Source organism: Bombina bombina, chromosome 3 (assembly GCF_027579735.1).
Source record: "Bombina bombina isolate aBomBom1 chromosome 3, aBomBom1.pri, whole genome shotgun sequence".
Lineage (NCBI taxonomy): Eukaryota > Metazoa > Chordata > Amphibia > Anura > Bombinatoridae > Bombina > Bombina bombina.
The window spans coordinates 1,295,537,623-1,295,553,372 of record NC_069501.1 but is presented as its reverse complement, the minus strand read 5'-3'; the positions used below and the strand labels follow the sequence as shown (position 1 = coordinate 1,295,553,372).

Below are 15,750 nucleotides of genomic sequence, written 5' to 3'. Positions count from 1 at the left end.
TCAAATTCTGGTGTGCCCCATAGCTGAATCAGCTGAGCAAATACCTCCGGATGGAGTTCCCACTCCCCCGGATGAAAAGTCTGACGACTTAAAAAATCCGCCTCCCAGTTCTCTACTCCTGGAATGTGGATTGCTGAGAGATGGCAAGAGTGATCCTCTGCCCATCGGATTATTTTGGTTACCTCCATCATCGCTAGAGAACTCCTTGTTCCTCCTTGATGATTGATATAAGCTACAGTCGTGATGTTGTCCGACTGAAACCTGATTAATTTGGCTGCAGCAAGCTGAGGCCACGCCTGAAGCGCCTTGAATATCGCTCTCAGTATCGGAAGAAGAGATTCCTCCCGAGACCATAAGCCCTGTGCTTTCAGGGAGTTCCAGACTGCACCCCAGCCTAGCAGGCTGGCATCTGTCATTACAATGAGCCACTCTGGCCTGTGGAAGTACATTCCCTGAGACAGGTGGTCCTGAGACAACCACCAGAGAAGAGAATCTCTGGTCTCCTGGTCCAGATGCAGTTGAGGAGATAAATCAGCATAATCCCCATTCCACTGTTTGAGCATGCATAGTTGCAGTGGTCTGAGGTGTAGGCGGGCAAAAGGAACTATGTCCATTGCCGCTACCATGAGTCAGATTACCTCCATACACTGAGCCACAGATGGCCGAGGAATGGAATGAAGAGTTCGGCAAGTGGTTAAGAGTTTTGATTTTCTGACTTCCGTCAGAAATATTTTCATTTCTACCGAATCTATCAGAGTCCCCAGAAAGGAAACTCTTGTGAGAGGGAAGAGAGAACTCTTTTTTATGTTCACCTTCCACCCGAGAGATCTCAGAAAAGCCAACACAATGTCCGTGTGAGACTTGGCTAGCTGAAAAGTCGACGCCTGAATTAAGATGTCGTCTAGATAAAGGACCACTGCTATGCCCCGAGGTTGTAGAACCGCCAGAAGGGACCCTAGCACCTTTGTGAAAATTCTTGGAGCCGTGGCTAACCCGAAGGGAAGAGCCACAAACTGGTAATGCCTGTTTAGAAAGGCAAATCTGAGAAATTGATGATGATTTCTGTGAATAGGGATGTGTAGATATGCATCCTTTAAGTCCATGGTAGTCATATATTGACCTTCCTGGATCAGAGGCAGAATAGTCTGAATGGTCTCCATCTTGAATGATGGAACTTTGAGGAACTTGTTTAGAATTTTGAGATCCAAGATTGGTCTGAAAGTTCCCTCTTTTTTGGGAACCACAAACAGGTTTGAGTAGAACCCTAGTCCCTGTTCCTCTTTTGGGACTGGGCGGATCACCCCCATGGTAAGCAGATCTTCTACACAGCATAAGAACACCTCTCTCTTTGTCTGGTTTACAGACAATCGAGAAATACGAAATTCCCCCCGTGGAAGGGAGTCTTTGAATTCCAGAAGATATCCCTGGGACACAATTTCTAAAGCCCAGGGATCGTGAACATCTCTTGCCCAAGCCTGAGTGAAGAGAGAGAGTCTGCCCCCTACTAGATCAGGTCCCGGATCGGGGGCTACCCCTTCATGCTGTTTTAGAGGCAGCTGCAGGCTTCTTGGCCTGTTTACCCTTGTTCCAAGCTTGGTTAGGTCTCCAGACTGACTTGGATTGGGCAAAATTCCCCTCTTGCTTTGCAGCAGAGGAAGCCGAAACGGAACCACTCTTGAAGTTCCGAAAGGAACGAAAATTATTGTGTGTGATCTTCATCTTATTTAATCTATCCTGAGGAAGGGCATGACCTTTCCCTCCAGTGATGTCTGAAATAATCTTTCAGTTCAGGCCCGAATAGGGTCTTTCCTTTGAAAGGGATGTTCAAAAGTTTAGATTTGGATGACACATCAGCAGACCAGGACTTAAGCCATAACGTCCTGCGTGCTAAAATGGCAAAACCTGAATTCTTTGCCGCTAATTTAGCCAGTTGAAAAGCGGCATCTGTAATAAAAGAATTAGCCAACTTAAGGGCCTTGATTCTGTCCATAATCTCCTCTAATGGAGTCTCCATCTGAAGAGCCTCTTCTAGAGCCTCAAACCAGAAAGCAGCTGCAGTAATTACAGGAACAATGCACGCAATAGGTTGAAGAGAAAAACCCTGATGAACAAACATTTTCTTCAGGAGACCCTCTAATTTTTTTATCCATAGGATCTTTGAAAGCACAACTGTCTTCGATAGGTATAGTTGTACGCTTAGAAACAAGGGGTGTGTATCAAACTGTTTGTGAGACAGACTGGCCTACCTCTAGGTTTGCAAAAAATCTCACAAATTTGCAACCATGGATGCTAGACAGGACAACAGAAAGAGTTAGAGGTGGCACCTACGGATAGCTGTCTTGAAATAAATAAAAAAATAAAAAAGTGATAATTTTATAAGATCAAATAGTGTAAATCAACGTAATAATATAAAAAAAGTGTTTTGTGGAAAAAATGTACCATACAAGAATATTGGAAGAGTGAATAAATAAAATATTTTATTGAAAATAAATATATTAAAACACAATAATGATGGTATATAATGTATTCAATATAATAAAAAATGTATTGAAACCCAACAATTACTGGATACGTGACTTGGTGGCTGGATTCTATAGTATGAATGTATATTTACTAGATGCTGGTTGTGAATCCAGTGAGCGCAATATACTTCAAAAAAAGATATAATAATTATATCAATAGACACTTAAAAAGGCTCAAAAAAAGAAAAAAAATCAAAAAAGTTCAGAAAAAGTGAACAAAAGAAAAAAATAAGAAAAAATAAGAAAAAATATATTGAAAAAAATGAAAAAATATATATGAGAGAATAAAAAATATATAAAAACAATGTTTCTATTTACGTTTAAAAATGCTGCAGCAAGAAAAAGGGTAATAAAAGCGGACACTTGAGACTTTGTGTGCAATAAACTTCTTTGGAAACGAATGTGTTCCTGGATATATATGCAAAGTCTCTAGGTTCCCACGTGGATCTTTTAATCTTCACAACAATCCTAGAAGTTATATATCATCTCCTGAAGAGTTAATAAGAGTCTATAATGTTGCTATTGTTGCACTGTAGCCATAGAGACTTGTAATCCGACAATTCTGATAGTGTGTATCAATTTCAATGTTAGTATTGTAAGGTATATATGAGTCTTCTTCTATAACAATGTTAGTATTGAAAGTAAGTTATATATGAGTCTTCTTCTATAACAATGTTAGTATTGAAAGTAAGGTATATATGAGTCTTCTTCTATAACAATGTTAGTATTGTAAGGTATATATGAGTCTTCTTCTATAACAATGTTAGTATTGAAAGTAAGGTATATATGAGTCTTCTTCTATAACAATGTTAGTATTGAAAGTAAGGTATATATGAGTCTTCTATAACAATGTTAGTATTGAAAGTAAGGTATATATGAGTCTTCTTCTATAACAATGTTAGTATTGAAAGTAAGGTATATATGAGTCTTCTTCTATAACAATGTTAGTATTGAAAGTAAGGTATATATGAGTCTTCTTCTATAACAATGTTAGTATTGAAAGTAAGGTACATATGAGTCTTCTTCTATAACAATGTTGCAAATTCTTGCTAAGGTGCAATTCCTTTAAAAGTGGAGCAACCAATGTTATTTCAAAGGGGCTCACTTGCAGTTTTAAGGTAAATCTCTTGACATATATTTTTATGTGTTGCGTGAAATCTTTTCATATGGGGCAAGAATTCTTTCTACAATCTTGTGTATGTTATATTGTCTTCATAGACATACAAATGAAAAGAATCTCTTACCCGATCCTACAATAGTTCTGTTTGCAGCGACGCCAATGATAGTGTGTAGTGGCGTTTATCTCTGGACCGGAAGTAGCTATGTAACGAAGGATCCGATCATCACATACCTTCCTTAGTATCGATAAATAGGTGAAAGAAATCTTTTCCGCGATCTGCCAAGAAGCTCCTATCGTCCAGTGAGTTGAAGAATTTTCACTTTCAGGTGGACGGTTTTGGGAGCAAAAGAAAACGATAACTGGCCAGTTATTCAAAGAGTAAATGCTGGAGCTGGTTATCTTCTACGCGTTTCGGCTTTAAGGACACAAGCCTTAATCAATAGTTGTACGCTTAGACAGAGTAGAAATAGCTCCCTCCACCTTAGGGACTGTCTGCCACGAGTCCCGCATGGTGTCAGATATGGGAAACATTTTCTTAAAAACAGGAGGGGGAGAGAACGGAATACCTGGTCTATCCCACTCCTTAGTAATAATATTCACAATCCTCTTCGGAACTGGAAAAACATCAGTGTAAACAGGAACCTCTAAGTATTTATCCATTTTACACAATTTCTCTGGAACCACTATAGGGTCACAATCATCTAGAGACGCTAATACCTCCCTGAGCAATAAGCGGAGGTCTTCAAGCTTAAATGTAAAGGCCGTCATATCATAATCTGTCTGAGGAAGCGTCTTTCCTGAATCAGAAATTTCTCCCTCAGATAACAAATCCCTCACCCCTACTTCAGAGCATTGTGAGGGCATATCAGATACGGCTACTAAAGCGTCAGACGGCTCAGCATTTTTTCTAAACCCAGAGCTGTCCTGCTTTCCTTGTAAACCAGGCAGTTTAGATAAAACCTCTGTGAGGGATTCATAACTGTGGTCATGTCTTGTAAAGTAAAAGAATTTGACGCACTGAGGTACTTGGCGTCACGTATGCGGGCGTTACTGGTTGTGACACTTGGGGAGAGCTAGATGGCGAACCCTCATTTACTTCTGACTGAGAATCATCTATTGCTCTATTTTTAAGTGCTAATATATGTTATTTATAGTTTATAGACATATCAGTACAATTGGGGCACATTCTAAGAGGGGGTTCCACAATGGCTTCCAAACATATTAAGCAAGGATTTTCCTTGGTGTCAGACATGTTAAACAGGCTAGTAATGTAACAAGCAAGCTTGGAAAACACTGTAATCAAAGTAAAAAACACTTAGAAATAAAACGGTACTGTGCCTTTAAGAGAAAAAAAAGCTGCACCAGTTCTGCAAAACAGTGTAAAAAAGCAGTAAACATAACGAAATTTTTACAGTAGCATTATAAAGGCTTAGTAACTTTGCACAGCTATGCAAATAAACAATTAACCCTTAAATGGCAAAAACAGATTGAAAAAACGTTAACCCCAGTAAAAAAGACTTTCAGCACCTTGCCACAGCTCTGCTGTGGCTCCTACCTGCCCTTCCGAACGATTTGTGGGGGGAAAAACTTCTTTAACAACCCTCAAACAGCAGAAACGACAGGAGAAGCAGTGATATGTCTCAGAGGAAAGGAAACTGCGCAACTGAGGCGCGAAAATAGGCCCCTCCCACCTCACTCAATGTTTTTAGGCTTATCAGAGAAACACCAGAGTGTCTCTTAATTAACCATGTGAGTTACAAAACTCAAAACCAAGCCACAATGACCCCTTTAGTCCCTTCAGAAAACGTTATAATTGCATCAATAAACAAAAAACGTTTTTTCCTAACAGTGTCACCAGTAACTAATGAGCCCTTCAAGCAAGCTGAAATTCCTATTAAAGTATCTGAATACAGCTTACCCTTCCCTCATTGGAAATATTGCCAGCCTATTCTAGATTTAACACAGTCTGTCTAGAAAAATATAGCCTGAACATACCTCATATGCAGCTTAGCATGCAAACCGTTCCCTCAACTGAAGTTTTCCTATACTCTTCAGGCCTTGTGAGAACAGCAGTGGATCTTAGTTACAAAGTGCTAAGATCATCAGCCTCCTTGCAGAAATCTTCATCCCTTTTCTGCCAGAGAGTAAATAGTACACACCAGTACCATTTAAAATAATAAACTTTTGCTTGAGAAATAAAAAACTAACATTTTAGTCACCACATAGCTCTTTGCCCTTCCTAGCAGTTAAGCAGACAGAGAGAATGACTGGGGGTGGAGCTAAGGGGGGAGCTATATAGGCAGCTCTGCTGTGGGTGCTCTCTCTGCCACTTCCTGTAGGGAAGGAGAATATCCCACAAGTAAGGATGAATCCGTGGACTCGATACATCTTACAAGAGAAATTCTATTGGGAATAAGGCTAGTTATAAGTTACAATTTGATTTGCTTTGTAAAGAGTATTGCATCAGTTTTAACACTGTATAGTTTGACTCATATTCTGGTTCCTACAAATATATTTCAATGTGTTTCTAGAGATTAACTAATAAAAAACAGAATTTATGTTTACCTGATAAATTACTTTCTCCAACGGTGTGTCCGGTCCACGGCGTCATCCTTACTTGTGGGATATTCTCTTCCCCAACAGGAAATGGCAAAGAGCCCAGCAAAGCTGGTCACATGATCCCTCCTAGGCTCCGCCTACCCCAGTCATTCGACCGACGTTAAGGAGGAATATTTGCATAGGAGAAACCATATGGTACCGTGGTGACTGTAGTTAAAGAAAATAAATTATCAGACCTGATTAAAAAAACCAGGGCGGGCCGTGGACCGGACACACCGTTGGAGAAAGTAATTTATCAGGTAAACATAAATTCTGTTTTCTCCAACATAGGTGTGTCCGGTCCACGGCGTCATCCTTACTTGTGGGAACCAATACCAAAGCTTTAGGACACGGATGAAGGGAGGGAGCAAATCAGGTCACCTAAATGGAAGGCACCACGGCTTGCAAAACCTTTCTCCCAAAAATAGCCTCAGAAGAAGCAAAAGTATCAAACTTGTAAAATTTGGTAAAAGTGTGCAGTGAAGACCAAGTCGCTGCCCTACATATCTGATCAACAGAAGCCTCGTTCTTGAAGGCCCATGTGGAAGCCACAGCCCTAGTGGAATGAGCCGTGATTCTTTCGGGAGGCTGCCGTCCGGCAGTCTCGTAAGCCAATCTGATGATGCTTTTAATCCAAAAAGAGAGAGAGGTAGAAGTTGCTTTTTGACCTCTCCTTTTACCGGAATAAACAACAAACAAGGAAGATGTTTGTCTAAAATCCTTTGTAGCATCTAAATAGAATTTTAGAGCGCGAACAACATCCAAATTGTGCAACAAACGTTCCTTCTTTGAAACTGGTTTCGGACACAGAGAAGGTACGATAATCTCCTGGTTAATGTTTTTGTTAGAAACAACTTTTGGAAGAAAACCAGGTTTAGTACGTAAAACCACCTTATCTGCATGGAACACCAGATAAGGAGGAGAACACTGCAGAGCAGATAATTCTGAAACTCTTCTAGCAGAAGAAATTGCAACTAAAAACAAAACTTTCCAAGATAATAACTTAATATCAACGGAATGTAAGGGTTCAAACGGAACCCCCTGAAGAACTGAAAGAACTAAGTTGAGACTCCAAGGAGGAGTCAAAGGTTTGTAAACAGGCTTAATTCTAACCAGAGCCTGAACAAAGGCTTGAACATCTGGCACAGCTGCCAGCTTTTTGTGAAGTAACACAGACAAGGCAGAAATCTGTCCCTTCAGGGAACTAGCAGATAATCCTTTTTCCAATCCTTCTTGAAGGAAGGATAGAATCTTAGGAATCTTAACCTTGTCCCAAGGGAATCCTTTAGATTCACACCAACAGATATATTTTTTCCAAATTTTGTGGTAAATCTTTCTAGTTACAGGCTTTCTGGCCTGAACAAGAGTATCGATAACAGAATCTGAGAACCCTCGCTTCGATAAGATCAAGCGTTCAATCTCCAAGCAGTCAGCTGGAGTGAAACCAGATTCGGATGTTCGAACGGACCCTGAACAAGAAGGTCTCGTCTCAAAGGTAGCTTCCAAGGTGGAGCCGATGACATATTCACCAGATCTGCATACCAAGTCCTGCGTGGCCACGCAGGAGCTATCAAGATCACCGACGCCCTCTCCTGATTGATCCTGGCTACCAGCCTGGGGATGAGAGGAAACGGCGGGAACACATAAGCTAGTTTGAAGGTCCAAGGTGCTACTAGTGCATCCACTAGAGCCGCCTTGGGATCCCTGGATCTGGACCCGTAGCAAGGAACTTTGAAGTTCTGACGAGAGGCCATCAGATCCATGTCTGGAATGCCCCACAGCTGAGTGACTTGGGCAAAGATTTCCGGATGGAGTTCCCACTCCCCCGGATGCAATGTCTGACGACTCAGAAAATCCGCTTCCCAATTTTCCACTCCTGGGATGTGGATAGCAGACAGGTGGCAGGAGTGAGACTCCGCCCATAGAATGATTTTGGTCACTTCTTCCATCGCTAGGGAACTCCTTGTTCCCCCCTGATGGTTGATGTACGCAACAGTTGTCATGTTGTCTGATTGAAACCGTATGAACTTGGCCCTCGCTAGCTGAGGCCAAGCCTTGAGAGCATTGAATATCGCTCTCAGTTCCAGAATATTTATCGGTAGAAGAGATTCTTCCCGAGACCAAAGACCCTGAGCTTTCAGGGATCCCCAGACCGCGCCCCAGCCCACCAGACTGGCGTCGGTCGTGACGATGACCCACTCCGGTCTGCGGAATGTCATCCCTTGTGACAGGTTGTCCAGGGACAGCCACCAACGGAGTGAGTCTCTGGTCCTCTGATTTACTTGTATCTTCGGAGACAAGTCTGTATAGTCCCCATTCCACTGACTGAGCATGCACAGTTGTAATGGTCTTAGATGAATGCGCGCAAAAGGAACTATGTCCATTGCCGCTACCATCAAACCGATCACTTCCATGCACTGCGCTATGGAAGGAAGAGGAACGGAATGAAGTATCCGACAAGAGTCTAGAAGTTTTGTTTTTCTGGCCTCTGTCAGAAAAATCCTCATTTCTAAGGAGTCTATTATTGTTCCCAAGAAGGGAACCCTTGTTGACGGAGATAGAGAACTCTTTTCCACGTTCACTTTCCATCCGTGAGATCTGAGAAAGGCCAGGACAATGTCCGTGTGAGCCTTTGCTTGAGGAAGGGACGACGCTTGAATCAGAATGTCGTCCAAGTAAGGTACTACAGCAATGCCCCTTGGTCTTAGCACAGCTAGAAGGGACCCTAGTACCTTTGTGAAAATCCTTGGAGCAGTGGCTAATCCGAAAGGAAGCGCCACGAACTGGTAATGCTTGTCCAGGAATGCGAACCTTAGGAACCGATGATGTTCCTTGTGGATAGGAATATGTAGATACGCATCCTTTAAATCCACTGTGGTCATGAATTGACCTTCCTGGATGGAAGGAAGAATAGTTCGAATGGTTTCCATCTTGAACGATGGAACCTTGAGAAACTTGTTTAAGATCTTGAGATCTAAGATTGGTCTGAACGTTCCCTCTTTTTTGGGAACTATGAACAGATTGGAGTAGAACCCCATCCCTTGTTCTCTTAATGGAACAGGATGAATCACTCCCATTTTTAACAGGTCTTCTACACAATGTAAGAATGCCTGTCTTTTTATGTGGTCTGAAGACAACTGAGACCTGTGGAACCTCCCCCTTGGGGGAAGCCCCTTGAATTCCAGAAGATAACCTTGGGAGACTATTTCTAGCGCCCAAGGATCCAGAACATCTCTTGCCCAAGCCTGAGCGAAGAGAGAGAGTCTGCCCCCCACCAGATCCGGTCCCGGATCGGGGGCCAACATTTCATGCTGTCTTGGTAGCAGTGGCAGGTTTCTTGGCCTGCTTTCCCTTGTTCCAGCCTTGCATTGGTCTCCAAGCTGGCTTGGCTTGAGAAGTATTACCCTCTTGCTTAGAGGACGTAGCACTTTGGGCTGGTCCATTTCTACGAAAGGGACGAAAATTAGGTTTATTTTTTGCCTTGAAAGGCCGATCCTGAGGAAGGGCGTGGCCCTTACCCCCAGTGATATCAGAGATAATCTCTTTCAAGTCAGGGCCAAACAGCGTTTTCCCCTTGAAAGGAATGTTAAGTAGCTTGTTCTTGGAAGACGCATCAGCTGACCAAGATTTCAACCAAAGCGCTCTGCGCGCCACAATAGCAAACCCAGAATTCTTAGCCGCTAACCTAGCCAATTGCAAAGTGGCGTCTAGGGTGAAAGAATTAGCCAATTTGAGAGCATTGATTCTGTCCATAATCTCCTCATAAGGAGGAGAATCACTATCGACCGCCTTTATCAGCTCATCGAACCAGAAACATGCGGCTGTAGCTACAGGGACAATGCATGAAATTGGTTGTAGAAGGTAACCCTGCTGAACAAACATCTTTTTAAGTAAACCTTCTAATTTTTTATCCATAGGATCTTTGAAAGCACAACTATCCTCTATGGGTATAGTGGTGCGTTTGTTTAAAGTGGAAACCGCTCCCTCGACCTTGGGGACTGTCTGCCATAAGTCCTTTCTGGGGTCGACCATAGGAAACAATTTTTTAAATATGGGGGGAGGGACGAAAGGAATACCGGGCCTTTCCCATTCTTTATTAACAATGTCCGCCACCCGCTTGGGGATAGGAAAAGCTTCTGGGAGCCCCGGGACCTCTAGGAACTTGTCCATTTTACATAGTTTCTCTGGGATGACCAACTTGTCACAATCATCCAGAGTGGATAATACCTCCTTAAGCAGAATGCGGAGATGTTCCAACTTAAATTTAAACGTAATCACATCAGGTTCAGCTTGTTGAGAAATGTTCCCTGAATCAGTAATTTCTCCCTCAGACAAAACCTCCCTGGCCCCATCAGACTGGGTTAGGGGCCCTTCAGAACCATTATTATCAGCGTCGTCATGCTCTTCAGTATCTAAAACAGAGCAGTCGCGCTTACGCTGATAAGTGTTCATTTTGGCTAAAATGTTTTTGACAGAATTATCCATTACAGCCGTTAATTGTTGCATAGTAAGGAGTATTGGCGCGCTAGATGTACTAGGGGCCTCCTGAGTGGGCAAGACTCGTGTAGACGAAGGAGGGAATGATGCAGTACCATGCTTACTCCCCTCACTTGAGGAATCATCTTGGGCATCATTGTCATTGTCACATAAATCACATTTATTTAAATGAATGGGAATTCTGGCTTCCCCACATTCAGAACACAGTCTATCTGGTAGTTCAGACATGTTAAACAGGCATAAACTTGAGTACAAAAAACGTTTTAAAATAAAACCGTTACTGTCACTTTAAATTTTAAACTGAACACACTTTATTACTGCAATTGCGAAAAAAACATGAAGGAATTGTTCAAAATTCACCAAATTTTCACCACAGTGTCTTAAAGCCTTAAAAGTATTGCACACCAAATTTGGAAGCTTTAACCCTTAAAATAACGGAACCGGAGCCGTTTTTAACTTTAACCCCTTTACAGTCCCTGGTATCTGCTTTGCTGAGACCCAACCAAGCCCAAAGGGGAATACGATACCAAATGACGCCTTCAGAAAGTCTTTTCTAAGTATCAGAGCTCCTCTCACATGCGACTGCATGTCATGCCTCTCAAAAACAAGTGCGCAACACCGGCGCGAAAATGAGGCTCTGCCTATGATTTGTGAAAGCCCCTAAAGAATAAGGTGTCTAAAACAGTGCCTGCCGATATTATTATATCAAAATACCCAGAATAAATGATTCCTCAAGGCTAAATATGTGTTAATAATGAATCGATTTAGCCCAGAAAAAGTCTACAGTCTTAATAAGCCCTTGTGAAGCCCTTATTTACGATCTTAATAAACATGGCTTACCGGATCCCATAGGGAAAATGACAGCTTCCAGCATTACATCGTCTTGTTAGAATGTGTCATACCTCAAGCAGCAAGAGACTGCTCACTGTTCCCCCAACTGAAGTTAATTGCTCTCAACAGTCCTGTGTGGAACAGCCATGGATTTTAGTGACGGTTGCTAAAATCATTTTCCTCATACAAACAGAAATCTTCATCTCTTTTCTGTTTCTGAGTAAATAGTACATACCAGCACCATTTCAAAATAACAAACTCTTGATTGAATAATAAAAACTACAGTTAAACACTAAAAAACTCTAAGCCATCTCCGTGGAGATGTTGCCTGTACAACGGCAAAGAGAATGACTGGGGTAGGCGGAGCCTAGGAGGGATCATGTGACCAGCTTTGCTGGGCTCTTTGCCATTTCCTGTTGGGGAAGAGAATATCCCACAAGTAAGGATGACGCAGTGGACCGGACACACCTATGTTGGAGAAATGAATTTAGGAATTTATATTAATTTTATTGTCTTGGTATATGCATATTTATTGGGGTTTAGTTTAAAGGATAATTATTAAACATATTGTATTATAACCCGGCCATATACTGACATATATATATATATATATATATATATATATATATATATATATATATATATATATATATACACACATACATACATACACACGTATTAATTGTGTGAAAAGATCTCTCATTATTGTGAATTAATAAAATAGTAACTAAAAATAAAAAAATTAAAAAAACACAACTTACCTGTGGATGAGCGGTGACCTTCTGCATTTCCGATTTATAAAGAACTTCTGAAATTCATCATGGAAATAACCCAGTGATGCTGCAGACACCTTACTCACAGTGCTACAGTCGTTAGTGTTCTGCACCTGCAACAGGAAACATTACTTATTACTGCAACAGCTAGTACACAGAACTCACAGCTAGTATATATACATAATGCAGCAGCTAGTACACAGAACTCACAGCTAGTATATACATAATGCAGCAGCTAGTACACAGAACTCACAGCTAGTATATACATAATGCAGCAGCTAGTACACAGAACTCACAGCTAGTATATATACATAATGCAGCAGCTAGTACACAGAACTCACAGCTAGTATATATACATAATGCAGCAGCTAGTACACAGAACTCACAGCTAGTATATATACATAATGCAGCAGCTAGTACACAGTACTCACAGCTAGTATATACATAATGCAGCAGCTAGTACACAGAACTCACAGCTAGTATATACATAATGCAGCAGCTAGTACACAGAACTCACAGCTAGTATATACACATAATGCAGCAGCTAGTACACAGAACTCACAGCTAGTATATACACATAATGCAGCAGCTAGTACACAGAACTCACAGCTAGTATATATACATAATGCAGCAGCTAGTACACAGAACTCACAGCCAGTATATACACAATGCAGCAGCTAGTACACAGAACTCACAGCTAGTATATATACATAATGCAGCTAGTACACAGAACTCACAGCTAGTATATACATAATGCAGCAGCTAGTACACAGAACTCACAGCCAGTATATACACAATGCAGCAGCTAGTACACAGAACTCACAGCCAGTATATACATAATGCAGCAGCTAGTACACAGAACTCACAGCCAGTATATACACAATGCAGCAGCTAGTACACAGAACTCACAGCTAGTATATACACATAATGCAGCAGCTAGTACACAGAACTCACAGCCAGTATATACATAATGCAGCAGCTAGTACACAGAACTCACAGCAAGTATATATACATAATGCAGCAGCTAGTACACAGAACTCACAGCTAGTATATACACATAATGCAGCAGCTAGTACACGGAACCCACAGCTAGTATATACATAATGCAGCAGCTAGTACACAGAACTCACAGCTAGTATATACATAATGCAGCAGCTAGTATATACACAATGCAGCAGTTAGTACACAGAACTCAAAGCTAGTATATACATAATGCAGCAGCTAGTACACAGAACTCACAGCTGGTATATATACATAATGCAGCAGCTAGTACACAGAACTCACAGCTAGTATATACATAATGCAGCAGCTAGTACACAGAACTCACAGCTAGTATATACACATAATGCAGCAGCTAGTACACAGTACTCACAGCTAGTATATACACATAATGCAGCAGCTAGTACACAGAACTCACAGCTAGTATATACATAATGCAGCAGCTAGTACACAGAACTCACAGCTAGTATATACACATAATGCAGCAGCTAGTACACAGAACTCACAGCTAGTATATACACATAATGCAGCAGCTAGTACACAGAACTCACAGCCAGTATATACATAATGCAGCAGCTAGTACACAGAACTCACAGCCAGTATATACATAATGCAGCAGCTAGTACACAGTACTCACAGCTAGTATATACATAATGCAGCAGCTAGTACACAGAACTCACAGCTAGTATATACATAATGCAGCAGCTAGTACACAGAACTCACAGCTAGTATATACATAATGCAGCAGCTAGTACACAGAACTCACAGCTAGTATATATACATAATGCAGAGGCTAGTACACAGAACTCACAGCTAGTATATATACATAATGCAGAGGCTAGTACACAGAACTCACAGCTAGTATATATACATAATGCAGCAGCTAGTACACAGAACTCACAGCTAGTATATACATAATGCAGCAGCTAGTACACAGAACTCACAGCCAGTATATAAATAATGCAGCAGCTAGTACACAGTACTCACAGCTAGTATATACACAATGCAGCAGCTAGTACACAGTACTCACAGCTAGTATATACATAATGCAGCAGCTAGTACACAGAACTCACAGCTAGTATATACATAATGCAGCAGCTAGTACACAGTACTCACAGCTAGTATATACATAATGCAGCAGCTAGTACACAGAACTCACAGCCAGTATATACATAATGCAGCAGCTAGTACACAGAACTCACAGCCAGTATATACATAATGCAGCAGCTAGTACACAGAACTCACAGCTAGTATATACATAATGCAGCAGCTAGTACACAGAACTCACAGCTAGTATATATACATAATGCAGCAGCTAGTACACAGAACGCACAGCTAGTATATACATAATGCAGCAGCTAGTACACAGAACTCACAGCTAGTATATACATAATGCAGCAGCTAGTACACAGAACTCACAGCTAGTATATACATAATGCAGCAGCTAGTACACAGAACTCACAGCTAGTATATACATAATGCAGCAGCTAGTACACAGAACTCACAGCCAGTATATATACATAATGCAGCAGCTAGTACACAGAACTCACAGCTAGTATATACATAATGCAGCAGCTAGTACACAGAACTCACAGCTAGTATATACATAATGCAGCAGCTAGTACACAGAACTCACAGCCAGTATATAAATAATGCAGCAGCTAGTACACAGTACTCACAGCTAGTATATACACAATGCAGCAGCTAGTACACAGTACTCACAGCTAGTATATACATAATGCAGCAGCTAGTACACAGAACTCACAGCTAGTATATACATAATGCAGCAGCTAGTACACAGAACTCACAGCTAGTATATACATAATGCAGCAGCTAGTACACAGAACTCACAGCCAGTATATACATAATGCAGCAGCTAGTACACAGAACTCACAGCTAGTATATATACATAATGCAGCAGCTAGTACACAGAACTCACAGCTAGTATATACATAATGCAGCAGCTAGTACACAGAACTCACAGCTAGTATATACATAATGCAGCAGCTAGTACACAGTACTCACAGCTAGTATATACGTAATGCAGCAGCTAGTACACAGTACTCACACCCAGTATATACATAATGCAGCAGCTAGTACACAGTACTCACAGCTAGTATATACATAATGCAGCAGCTAGTACACAGAACTCACAGCTAGTATATACAATGCAGCAGCTAGTACACAGAACTCACAGCTAGTATATACATAATGCAGCAGCTAGTACACAGTACTCACAGCCAGTATATACACACACACACACATTACTGCAGCAGCTAGTACACAGAACTCACAGCTAGTATATACATAATGCAGCAGCTAGTACACAGAACTCACAGCTAGTATATATACATAATGCAGCAGCTAGTACACAGAACTCACAGCTAGTATATATACATAATGCAGCAGC

At 41.3% G+C, this 15,750-nt stretch overlaps 1 protein-coding gene across 1 annotated transcript in view; it reads right to left on the bottom strand.

The window, feature by feature from the left end:
• Positions 1–15,750, bottom strand: part of LCMT2 (leucine carboxyl methyltransferase 2) — a 753,265-nt gene that overhangs the window by 724,589 nt on the left and 12,926 nt on the right. The window contains exon 2 of the mRNA XM_053705698.1: positions 12,330–12,454. Within this exon, the coding sequence (XP_053561673.1) occupies positions 12,330–12,454 (125 nt within the window). The remainder of the gene's footprint in view (positions 1–12,329; positions 12,455–15,750) is intronic.